The 11,515-nt window shown below is 43.0% G+C and overlaps 1 protein-coding gene across 5 annotated transcripts in view; it reads left to right on the top strand.

The window, feature by feature from the left end:
- The first annotated feature begins 6,286 nt into the window (after nucleotides 1-6,286).
- Nucleotides 6,287-11,515, top strand: part of kat7b (K(lysine) acetyltransferase 7b) — an 86,680-nt gene continuing 81,451 nt past the window's right edge. The window contains exon 1 of one of the 5 annotated variants that reach the window (XM_073071674.1): nucleotides 6,287-6,696. In XM_073071674.1, coding sequence (XP_072927775.1) covers nucleotides 6,540-6,696 — 157 coding nt within the window. In that variant the 5' untranslated portion in view covers nucleotides 6,287-6,539. Of the gene's footprint in view, nucleotides 6,697-7,108; nucleotides 7,285-11,515 lie in introns of those variants that run through there. The other 4 variants (XM_073071673.1, XM_073071672.1, XM_073071670.1 and 1 more) reach the window with 4 other exon arrangements.

The raw sequence follows: 11,515 nt of genomic DNA, 5'->3' as shown, positions 1-11,515 counted from the left end.
TAATGGCCTACTCTTCTTTACAAGTTGCACTTTGACTCAGTGGATGCGGCTTGGAATAGATGGAGAGAGCAAACATGAAGGAAGAGTGTTTTGGACCTCCTCCTCACTAATCTTCCTGTCACTGACACATGCAACCAAAATAATATTGGGTCGAGTGATTGAAGCTGATGTCTTCACATTTCTGAGGGCACTAAGTTAATTCAGAATATTTATAGATTCTTACTCAATTCTGGGTATTTCTGGGCACAATGGCTTCATGGCCCAAGATCATTACCTCATTATTATTAGCAAACATATGGCCTGGCATTTTACTTGTACTGTTATTACAATCATGCCAGGGGGACCAATCCAGGGTCAGTGACAAGTGTGAAAGACAATGATGGGAGGAGAACCAGGTAAAGTTAAAAATGAGGTGACCAACTGATGACACGACAATGCAGGAGACATGCATACTAGATGGTGGAAGTTATGCTATATACACAGCTAACTGATCCCTACAATAGAGTAAGATACAATCAATCTGTCACAAAGCCATAAAATGGTGTCTTCTAAGATGTGGCTCATTCTTTTAGTCCATTATTGTCTAGATATTAAGGGATCCACTGTGTATAATTGTTTTTTTTTGTCGAAGCTGGAGTTTGGTGTGGTAGCTCAGCAGACCTGCAACATGGACTGAACAGGCAAAATTCACAAATCAGTAATTGGTCCACAGCCTTCTATCTCTGAGTGAGTTAATTGAATGTTTAAATCTCTTCCTCAGTGTATGCCAGACCCCAACTACCCACTGAGGGGAAAAAATCTTCCTTTGACTCCTCTGAACCTTACTCTAACCCTATACCATCTAGCTTTTGATGCTCTGCTAAGTGGGAACATTTCCCACTATCCACCCCGTCAATGCTCCTCACAATTTCGTATGCACTTATCAGGTCCCCTCTCAGCTTCCAAGGAAAACAAATTCAAGCTATCCAATTACTCATCATAATTAAAATGCTTGAGATCAGGCAAAATCCTGGTGAATCTCCAGGAAGTGTGGTGAGCAGTAACTGCACAGTACTCCAGTTGTGGCTTAACTAATGTTTTACAAAGTTGTACCATAATATCTGCCTTGCTAATGAAAGTGTATATCCCACACACTTTATTTTTATAGGAAAATAAAAAAAGGCCTGGTTAAAATGATTTAACCCAAGACAATAAAAAGTTATTTGACCTTCTTGAACTATAAATAAAATTCTGCCATGGACGGTCCGGAATCTGACCCTGAAAGGAGGAGGGCTGGGCATAGGGCTAACAAACCCATCCTGTAAAAACCCAGTGCTACAGAATTACAAACAGAAACTCCAAAGACCTCAGCCCTGGGAGAGGAATGATTGGCAACACCTGTAGACAACGTGACAGACTGGCCCAGGACAGAGGACTCTGGCGAGTTACTGTCGACAACCTAGGCCCCAGTAGGGGAGATAGGCTGAAGAAGATCTATCACCAGGCCAAATTATGGTATACAATTTATATTGTCATTGTATTTGATTCTGATATTCCACATCACAGAACAAGTAAGTATAGATGATATTTTGACCATAGGAGCAAAGCTCATGAGAAATGGAAGGCCCTCTCAAGGGCAATAGGACTGAGAATATAGTTTTTTTTATTTGGCGTCACCAGAGGCACGGCAGGACAAATGACTCTAGAGTGAAAAATTCAAAAAATCTGTAAATTGGGTAATAACTGTATATGATATTTCAAAGGAATTTGAGTCGATAGTTGTGTAATGTTTTGCAACCTCATTCAAGCCAACACAGTTGATATTGGAAAACGCGGCGAGTTCTTTCTCCTTGTGTGGAGGTTTTTCTTAATTTTTTTAAACCATAAAAGAGAGAGAGAGGGTCTAGCGGAGCAGCCATCGTCAGAGTGGGAACTTAGAGTTTTTGATGCAAGGCTTCAACGAGAAGAGGCTGAGGTCAAAGAAACAGGTAAAAAGGGTAGCTTTATCCTTTAGTTAACCCTTTAGAAGGGTTGCCCATAGAACAGTGCAGACAGGATGGCAGATATGGCAGTGGAATGCTCCTCTTGTAGGGTGTGGGAATTCATGGAACCTGATGTTCTCTCTGATGACTACACCTGTGGGAAGTGCAGCCAACTCCAGCTCCTGAAAGACTGCATTATGGAGCTGGAGCTGGAGATGGATGAACTAAGGATCATCCGGGAGGCAGAGCAATTGATAGATATGACTTTTGAGCAGGTGATTACACCCAGAGTGCAGAATTCAGGGAATAAATTCAGCAGAATTTATAGGTAAACACAGAGAGAGGTAAAGGGAGAAGGAAGTCAGTGCAGGATCCCCCTGTGGCCATTCCCCTCGGCAACAGGTATACCCCTTTGGGTACTGCTGTGGGGGATGATCTATCTGGGTAAGGCAGCAGCAGCCTGACCAATAGCACTGTGGTCGGCTCTGAGCCTCAGAAGGGTAGGGTGAATTCAGGCAGAGCATTAGGGGACTCAATAGTTAGGGGGACAGACAGGAGATTCTGTGGCAATAGAAGAGACACCAGGACAGTGTGTTGCCTCCCGGGTGCTAGGGTCCAGGATGTCTCTGAGCGGTTGCAGAATATTCTTGAAGGGGAGGGTGAGCAGCCGGAGGTCGTGGTACATGCTGATATCAATGACATAGGCAGGAGAGGGGTAGAGGTCCTGCGCAGTAAGTTTAGGGAGTTAGGAAGGAGGCTGAAGAGCAGGACCTCCAAGATGGTAATCTCCGGATTACTCCAAGTACCATGAACTAGTGAAGGTCAGAACAGGAAGGTAGCACAGATGAATGAGTGGCTGAGGGAATAGCGCTAGGGACAGGGTTTCAAGTTGTTAGATCATTGGAACCTTTTCTGGGGAAGGAGTGACCTGTACAAGAGGGATAGTTTGCACTTGAACTGGAGGGGAGCCAATATCCTGGGAAGGAGGTATGCTAATCTATTGGGGAGGGTTAAACTAGATTTGAAGGGGTTTGGAAACTGAAGTAAAGAGGCCAAGGATGGGGAGGTTGGAGCACAAGTAGAGACAGCTTATAGAAAGACACGTACAACATGCTGGAGGAACTCAGCAGGTTGGGCAGCATCCATGGAAACGAGCAGTCAATGTTTCAGGCCGAGACCCTTCATCAGGACTGAAGAGGGATGGGGCAGGGGCCCTATAAAGAAGGTGGTGGGGGGAGGCGAAGGCTGGTAGGTGCCAGTTGGGAGACCAATCAGAGGAAAGATCAAGGGCTGTGAGGGGAAGCAGGAAGGGGATAGGCAGGAAAGGTGAAGAAGGAATGTAAGGGGAAAGCACTACATCGCCAATGTAGAGGAGGCCGCACCTCCTCACCTGCTCTCTTACTATCATTCAGGGCCCAAAACAGTCCTTCCAGGTGAGGTAACACTTCACTTGTGAGTCTGTTGGGGGTCATCTGTCGCATCGGTGCTCTCGGTGCGGCCTCCTCTACATTGGTGAGACCCGATGCAGATTGGTGGACCGCTTTATCGAGCACCTCCAGTCCGTACGTCCGCCACAACAGACAGGATCTCCCGGTTGTCACCCACTTCAACTCTGCTTCACATTTCCATTCGGATATGTCCATACATGGTCTCCTCTACTGCCATGATGAGGCCAAACTCAGGTTGGAGGAGCAACACCTCATCTACCGTCTGGGTAGTCTCCAGCCCCTTGGCATGAACACTGAATTCTCCAACTTCCGGTAATTCTCTCCCCCTCCCTTCCCCATCCCACTTTCACTCTGCCTCCTCCTCCAGCTGCCTATCACCTCCCTCATGGTTCCGCCTTCTTCTATTACCCATAGTGCTTTCCCCTTACATTCCTTCTTCACCTTTCCTGCCTATCCCCTCCCTCACCCCTTGATCTTTCCCCTTACTGGTTTTTCACCTGGCACCTACCACCCTTCTCCTTCCCACCCTCCCCCCACCTTCTTTATAGGGTCCTTGCCCCCTCCCTCTTCAGTCCTGATGAAGGGTCTCGGCCTGAAACGTTGACTGTCCGTTTCCACGGATGCTGCCCGACCTGCTGAGTTCCTCCAGCGTGTTGTGTGTGTTGCTTTGACCCCAGCATCTGCAGAGATGTGTTTACATTTGATAGGGAGTTTGTGAGGAAGGCAGATGTTAGAGCAAAGATGCACTCAGCCTCATGGTTTGAGATGTGTCTATTTTAATGCAAGGAGTATCATTAACAAGGTGAATGAACTTAAAGCGTGGATCAATATGTGTAACTGTGTCTCAGGTGCTGGAATGGCTGCTGAGTATGCTGGGCTTTAGATGTTTCAAAAAGAACAGGGAGAAAGGCAAAAGAGATGGGGGCATGGCATAGCTAATCAGGGATAGTATCACTGCTGTAGAAATGGTGGAAGTAATGAAGGTATTGTCAGAAATAGGAAGGGGGCAACAACATTACTGGGTGTTTTTTTACAAACCCCCCCCCCCCCCCTCCAATAGTAACAGAGACATCGAGGAGCAGATAGGAGGCAGATTCTAGAACAGTGCAATAAAAATAGAGTTATTGTGATGGGTGATTCTTAACTTTCCTAATATTGACTGGCAGCTCCTTAAAGCTAGGGGTTTAGATGGGGTAGAGTTCATTAGGTTTCCTGATGCAATATGTATCTAGAGGAGAGGCTGTACTTGATCTGGTATTGGGAAATGAACCTGGTCGGTGGTCAGAACTCTCGATGGGAGAGCATTTTCGAGATAGTGATCACAACTTGATCTCCTTTACCATAGCACTGGAGAGGGACAGGAGCAGACAATTTGGGAAAACATTTAATTGGGGTAGGGAGAAATATGATGCTATTAGGTAGGAACTTGAAAGCAGATGTCCTCAGAGAAATTCACAGCAGAAACGTGGCAAATCTTCAGGGAACATTTGCATGGCGTTCCATTGAGGCAGGGAAAAGACGGTAGGTAAAAGAACCATGGTGTACAAAATATGTAGAAAATCTAGTTAAGAAGAAAAGCTTACAAAAGGTTCAAGAAACTAGGTACTGTTAGAGCTCTGGAAAATTACAAGGTTGCCAGGAAGGAGTTTAAGAATGAAATTAGGAGAGCTAGAAGGGGCTATGAGAAGGCCTTGGTGAACAGGATTAAGGAAAACCCCAAGGCATTCTACAAGTATGTGAAGAGCAAGAGGACGAGCTGTGTGAGAAGAGGACCAATCAGGTGCGACATTGGAAACGTGTGCATGGAACCGGAGGAGGTAGCAAAGGTACTTAATGAATACTTTGCTTCAGTATTTACCAGGGAAAAGAATCTTGGCAATTGTGGGATGACTTACAGTGGACTGAAATGCTTTAGTGTAAATACATTAAGAAAGAGGATGTGCTAGAGCTTTTGAAAAGAATTAAGTTAGGGTCCAGATGAGATATACCCCAGGCTACTGTGATTGGAAACAAGGGAGGAGATTGCTGAGCCTCTGGCAATGATTTTTGCATCATCAATAGGGATGGAAGAAGTACCGGAGGATTGAAAGGTTGCAAGTGTTGTTCCTTTGTTCAAGAAAGGGAGTAGAGATAACCCAGGAAATTATATACCAGTGAGTCTGACTTCAGTGGTGGGCAAGTTGTTGGAGAAGATCCTGAGAGACAGGATTTATGAGTATTTGGAGAGACATAATCTGATCTGGGATAGTCAGCATGGCTTTGTCACGGGTAGGTTATGCCTTACAACCTGATTGAATTCTTTGAGGATGTAACAAAACACATTGATGAAGGTAGAGTAGTGGATGTAGCATATATGGATTTCAGTAAGACTTTTGATAAGGTCCCCATGCAAAGCTCATTCAGAAAGTAAGGAGGCATGGGATCCAAGGAGACCTTGCTTCATGGATCCAGAATTGGCTTGCCCACGGAAGGCAAAGGGTGGTTGTAGATGGTTTGTAATCTGCATAGAGGATAGTGACCAGTGGTGTTCTGCAGGGATCTGTTCTGGGATTCCCACCTCTTTCTGATTGAGAGTGGTAGGTGTGTGGAATGCACTGCCGGCAACAGTGGTGGAGGCAGATACAATAGGGTCTTTTAAGAGACTCTTAGGTAGGTACATGGAGCTTAGAAAAATAGAGGGCTATGCGGTTGGGAAATTCTAGGCAGTTTCTAGAGTAGGTTATGTGGTTGGCACAACATTATGGGCCGAAAAGCCTGTAATGTGCTGTAGATTTCTATGTTCTGTGGTACCCTGCACACTTTGTATAAGCACACACACAAAATGCAGCATTTATAGGAAGAATGTAGCTTTTATTCAAAATAAATGGTTGTGACTTAATAAATGACACATTATTAATATGGTCTAACAGTAAAAACGAGTGACTAATTTGCAAATTGGAATTTCATGATCAAAAGCATAACCAGCAGAAGAACAACATTCTCCACTGCAGGATTCAAACTTGCTCCTTTAATATATAATGGATTACAACATATGGGCATACTAAATGAAAGTATATTTTAATTTGTGATTTAGATTTCTGCAACAGACCCAGGCCATTGTTCCGTCACCTGATTGTGAAACAGGAACCAAATGCTCAGGGCAAAAACTGAATATACATCACCCGGAATTTTGGGGTGGTTGGTTTCCGCTTGTGTGCCGGAAGTGGTAGAAAACAACAACGGTCAACGGCGTGAGCAGTGGCCAAGTGTGCGAGTGGAAGCGGTAGCAGAGGATGCCGCGCAGGAAGGTGGGCGTCGCGCAGGCCATCGCGTCCCACACACCACCGCCCTGCCGATGGGCACCCCAGCCGTTCCGAGCGCTGCGTTTCCCCACCCATCCTCGGCTTGGCGCATTTTCGATTTGCGGAATCCTCGGTGCGTTCGCCGCGCTGCCCAACCGCCGGTGGGAAAGTAGGGTCCCTGGGCCTCGCAGCCTCTAGGCCCACGGAAAGCACCAGAAAGCGCTGCCTTTGCGTCCTGAGCCCGCGAATGTGCTGCTGCCGTCAATCCCGCCCTTTCTCTCTTCCGATTAGTGGGACAGCTGTCTCTCGGCGCGGAATTCGCCACTTGATTGGTTCAGGGGGAGCTTATTTGTTCCGTCCTCGGGCTTTGATGGAATGAAAGCGGTTCGTGCAAAAAAAAAGTGGCAGCTGCTGAGCAGTGGGGGCTGGGGCGGCCTGAGCGGTGCACGAAGCAGCTCTCGAATCTGAGCAACGCAAAGCATTGCGTTAGAATGCGAGGTTTTGTTGCGTGCAGTTGACGTGTTGCGGTTGGTGTATGTAGTCATCATTATGAGCTGATAACCTTGGAGCAAGGCTGTCAGCGACGGACATCCGGTAATTTGCAATTTAAAACAGGGATCCAGGTTTCGAGTTATTTTAACATTTAGTACATTGAACTTCCTTTTTGATGCAAGTTGATAAGTCTCTTTTCGTGACCGTGAAGTTTTGATGTGATTTACCTATCAATGTTATCCGATGTTTAATTCAATACAGTTATACATAGGCAATCAGTGGATATATTTCTGCCACTAATTTTAGCGTTCTTTTGTGTAGCATTCTTTCTCTTTTACTTGTTCGCACATAATGGAAGGCACTGTAGGGTTAAAAGCCCTTTGGTTGCACATTCTGCATATACCCTGTCCCACTTAAAAGATGAAGTTCCAGATAACAAGCAGATGAGCAAAATAAATTCTGGGCAATTATCTCCACTGATTTTTCTTGCAAACTTTGCATTTGCTTCTCATCTTTGGCATCAACCATATTTTTATTACAGTTCTGCCCTGAGCAATCTTGATTATGCTTCATGATCTATGAAATAATTTGTAGTGGCATTGCTCATGTTGTTCTTTGTGTGTTTTTAATATTCTTTGAACTGTGTGTAAGGGTGGGAAACTGGGACGGCTTTGAGGTCTTGATCTTTGTGCACTCTTCTATTGATAGCCAAAGGTGATGGAGGCAACAATTCTTTCGTCACTGTGTATGCTTACTGAGAGGTGGACCAAAGAATATGGGATAATGTGTCACTTCATAGACATTAAGGGTTGATTAGTGAAGGAGCTTGGTTTTCCAGGTGTTTAATGTGCTTTGAAGAAGGAATAAGCCATGGTTTCATGGAATCAAAAATATTTAACAAAGAAAAACTACACAGTTTCTTCTCACTTTCCAGCATCAGGTTCATAGCCCTGTTTGTCAGGGCTTTTCAACAATACATCTAAGAACTGCTTTAAAAAGTAAAGACTTTTGAAGGTTTCTACTTCTGCCAGTCTCTTGAGTATGGTTTCTAGACTGCTGCCATTCTCTGATTGGTAAATGGTTACCTTTGGCATTGGTTTGGAATTCATCCTTTGTGCACATGTCATTTGTGTGTTGTAACTTTGACTGGTTCTGGATTTATGAACTTGGATGTGATATTTTACCATGGAATGTATTACTGTTTGTCATGGTGTGATTTAAGTCAAGTTGTCACGGCTTTAATTCTTATTGAAGGATAATACTGCAGATCATAGGGTTTCTTGGTGCTACTTGTTTCAGAATGGATCTAAAACTTGATTTTATTTCCAAGCTTGTGGGTTAGGTAATCTGGTCCGTAAAAGTTTAGTGGCTGAACTTAAATTACGTGGGTGATTGGGAGAAGAATGTGGTTACAACTGAGATGCTTTCACTCTGTTTATGGAGTAACACTTTTTACTGCAAACAACATTGTGAAAGTTCCCAGTGATTCAGCCCAAAACTCATTGTGTTAAAATCAAGAACAGACATTGCTTAAACTGAAACAGGTTGATATTTCTGAAGCTCTTGCAAGTCAGGATATGTTGTTGAAAGACAGTTTGACAAGGTAATTTTACAATCTTAAGCTATAGGGGGATGCTTTTAAAGTTAGGAGCATTTTTTCTTTATTTCTCAATATCTTTCAAAATTCGGAAACAGTGTGATTTACATAGTATTTACCAGACATCAAACTGATTAATGCAAAAGAAAGTGCCAAGCTGATTGCTCCCTGTAATGCCAGTTCTCTGAAGTAAAGACTATGTAATTAGTCAACCTAAAATCAGGTTCCCACCCCACACTCTTTAACAAAATCATATACTTAAGTTTATAATTCATTACCAGTCCTCATTCTTGATTTTTTTTCTCTTGCCTGAATGCTGTTTACTATCTCATTCTAGTGTTCCTTTGTACAGTATATATATTAGAGTAAGGTATCAGAAAGGTATTCTTTGATTTTTTTTTCTTAAATTCTACCTCCATATGGCAACAACATATAATTTCCCCCAGTAAAATAAATCTTGATTTCGGGGGTTGAACCATTTTTAAACCTGAACTATCCTTGCACTTTAATTTGAATCCTTATTTTAAGGCTAGCTAATATAAATAATTTGTTATCTTTCTAATATTTTTGGGATTTATACAGTACTTGTTTCCTCCTTTCATTTTCAACAACATGCTATTCATTGTGTTTTACAGCAGCAAGTCATTTAGATGTAATCTGACAGAGTCAGATGCAAAGACAGGAACTAATTAGAAGGTCATAATGGTGGACTTTAATTCAAAAAAAGGGAGGCACATAAGTTTTAGTTTGAACTTCAGAGCATGTGGCTAAGTGAAAGATGCATGCCAATGGTGGGATGAAAGTGGGAAGGTTGAACTGAAGGTCAAGGCCAGAAAACCTTAAATTGGGGATATGGCAATGCTGTGAAGATATTTAAACTAGTAAGTTGATGTTTAAGTTGTTGGTGCATGTAAGTTTGTAAAGATTTAGTGAGCCACTGCCATGGGGTGAGCCAGTTTTGTGGATGAGCCAATGTTTATGGAAATTGACAGTTCTAAAATGATTCAGTGATTTTGGTTTTCACCTGGCCTTGTATACATATATCATGTCTTAGCACCCTTTTTGCTTCTTGAATTTGAATGTGTGCTTTGATAACTGCAATCAAACACCAACTTTGAGAGTGATGCATAAGAACATAAAAAATAGGAGCAGGAGTAGGCCATCTGGCCTGTCAAGCTTACTCTGCCATTCAAAAAGATCATGGCTAATCTGGCTGTGGACTCAGCTCCATCTTACCTGCCTTGTTCCCTTAATTCTCCTGCTATGCAAAACCCTGTCTTAACTGTGTCTTCAGCTTCTCTGCCAGAGAATTCCAGATTCATGTTTCTTTGGGGGGGGGGGGGAGTGGTTTCTCCTTATTTCTGTCTTAAATCTGTTCCCTAGAATCTTGAGGCTATGTCCCCTAGTAGTAGTCTCAAGCACCAGTTGAAACAATTTCTACCTCTTATTTATCCCTTTCTTAATCTTATGTTCCTATAAGATTTTCTCCCCCAACCCTCCCCTGCCCAGGTAATTTAAAAAAAAAATTCCAACAAGTATAGTTCCATTTCATTTTCTCCTCATAGGCTAACCCTCTCATCTCCAAAATCAACCTGTTGACCTTTTTGCATCACCGCCAAAGCCAGTATATCTTTTCACAAGTAAAGAGACCAGAACTACACACGATACCCAGGTGTGGCCTCACTAGTACCCTGTACAGCTGCATCATAACATCCCTGCTCGTAAATTCAATCCCTTTGGCAATGAAGATCAACATTCTGTTGAGAACCTTTTGGCAGCGTCTTTTAACAAACAACACTGAGTTTAGAGTGGATCGATCATAAACCCATTTATTTTACTTACAGCAAGGGGAGACCATCATCACAAGCGTTGGCGATAGTCTCCAAAAAAACAGAGACAGCATAGTAATTCCTTTATACATCAGTGCAGCTACCCACGCCTCAGTTCAAGGAAAGGGTGCATTTTGTCCTTCTGCTTAATCAGTGTATTTGGCATTCTTCCAGTAATGCATCTGTTGGTCTGCAGTTTGTTAAGGACTTGGTTCCATAGGATTAATGTTACACTAACACTATTAGCAAAGTACTGGTACAATACAGGTTCCATTTTGTTACAGATAAAATGCCATTTTGTTACTGCAAGTACATTTCCACATTCCCTCCTTTTGATGACAATGCTTTGTTTTGTGACACTACATTTCACCAAATACAGTAATTGAAATATGCATATGCATTTATATAATGCAGTGATGCAGTTTCAAATCCCAACCCAAAATTCCATTTTCATCCGTCCAGCTCAACGAGTACCCATCCCTTCCTTAATATCTTTTTCTTCGTCCTGTTACTTCACAAAAAAAATTGTAAAAGAATAACAGCCATTGTTATATAATGCAGAATAGTTGTCCACCATCTTCCCAGTGTCCCAGAGTATAATAGTTGTGATACTGATCCCCTACTTAATCTCTTTTCCCCATACTACTTGTTTGCACCAATCACGCACGGGCACTGTTTATATATGCCGGGGCATTTGTCAGTTCCAGCATTGCCAGTGCGAGCAGGGCAGTGTTGAGGTGTCTTGCATTTTTATTGGCTCAGAAGTCTTTTTACAGTGTGAGGTATGTATCCACAATACTTTCTCTCTGACCTTGATAGCTGTATTAGTCACCAACAGTACCTGGAATGGTGTTTCAAACCAAGGTTGTAAACAACTTTTCCTCTTAAATATCTGGACAACCACGTA

The sequence above is a fragment of the Hemitrygon akajei genome, chromosome 18 (assembly GCF_048418815.1).
Source record: "Hemitrygon akajei chromosome 18, sHemAka1.3, whole genome shotgun sequence".
NCBI lineage: Eukaryota > Metazoa > Chordata > Chondrichthyes > Myliobatiformes > Dasyatidae > Hemitrygon > Hemitrygon akajei.
Note: the sequence above shows the minus strand (reverse complement) of the source record. Positions and strands in the feature narration are given on the sequence as shown.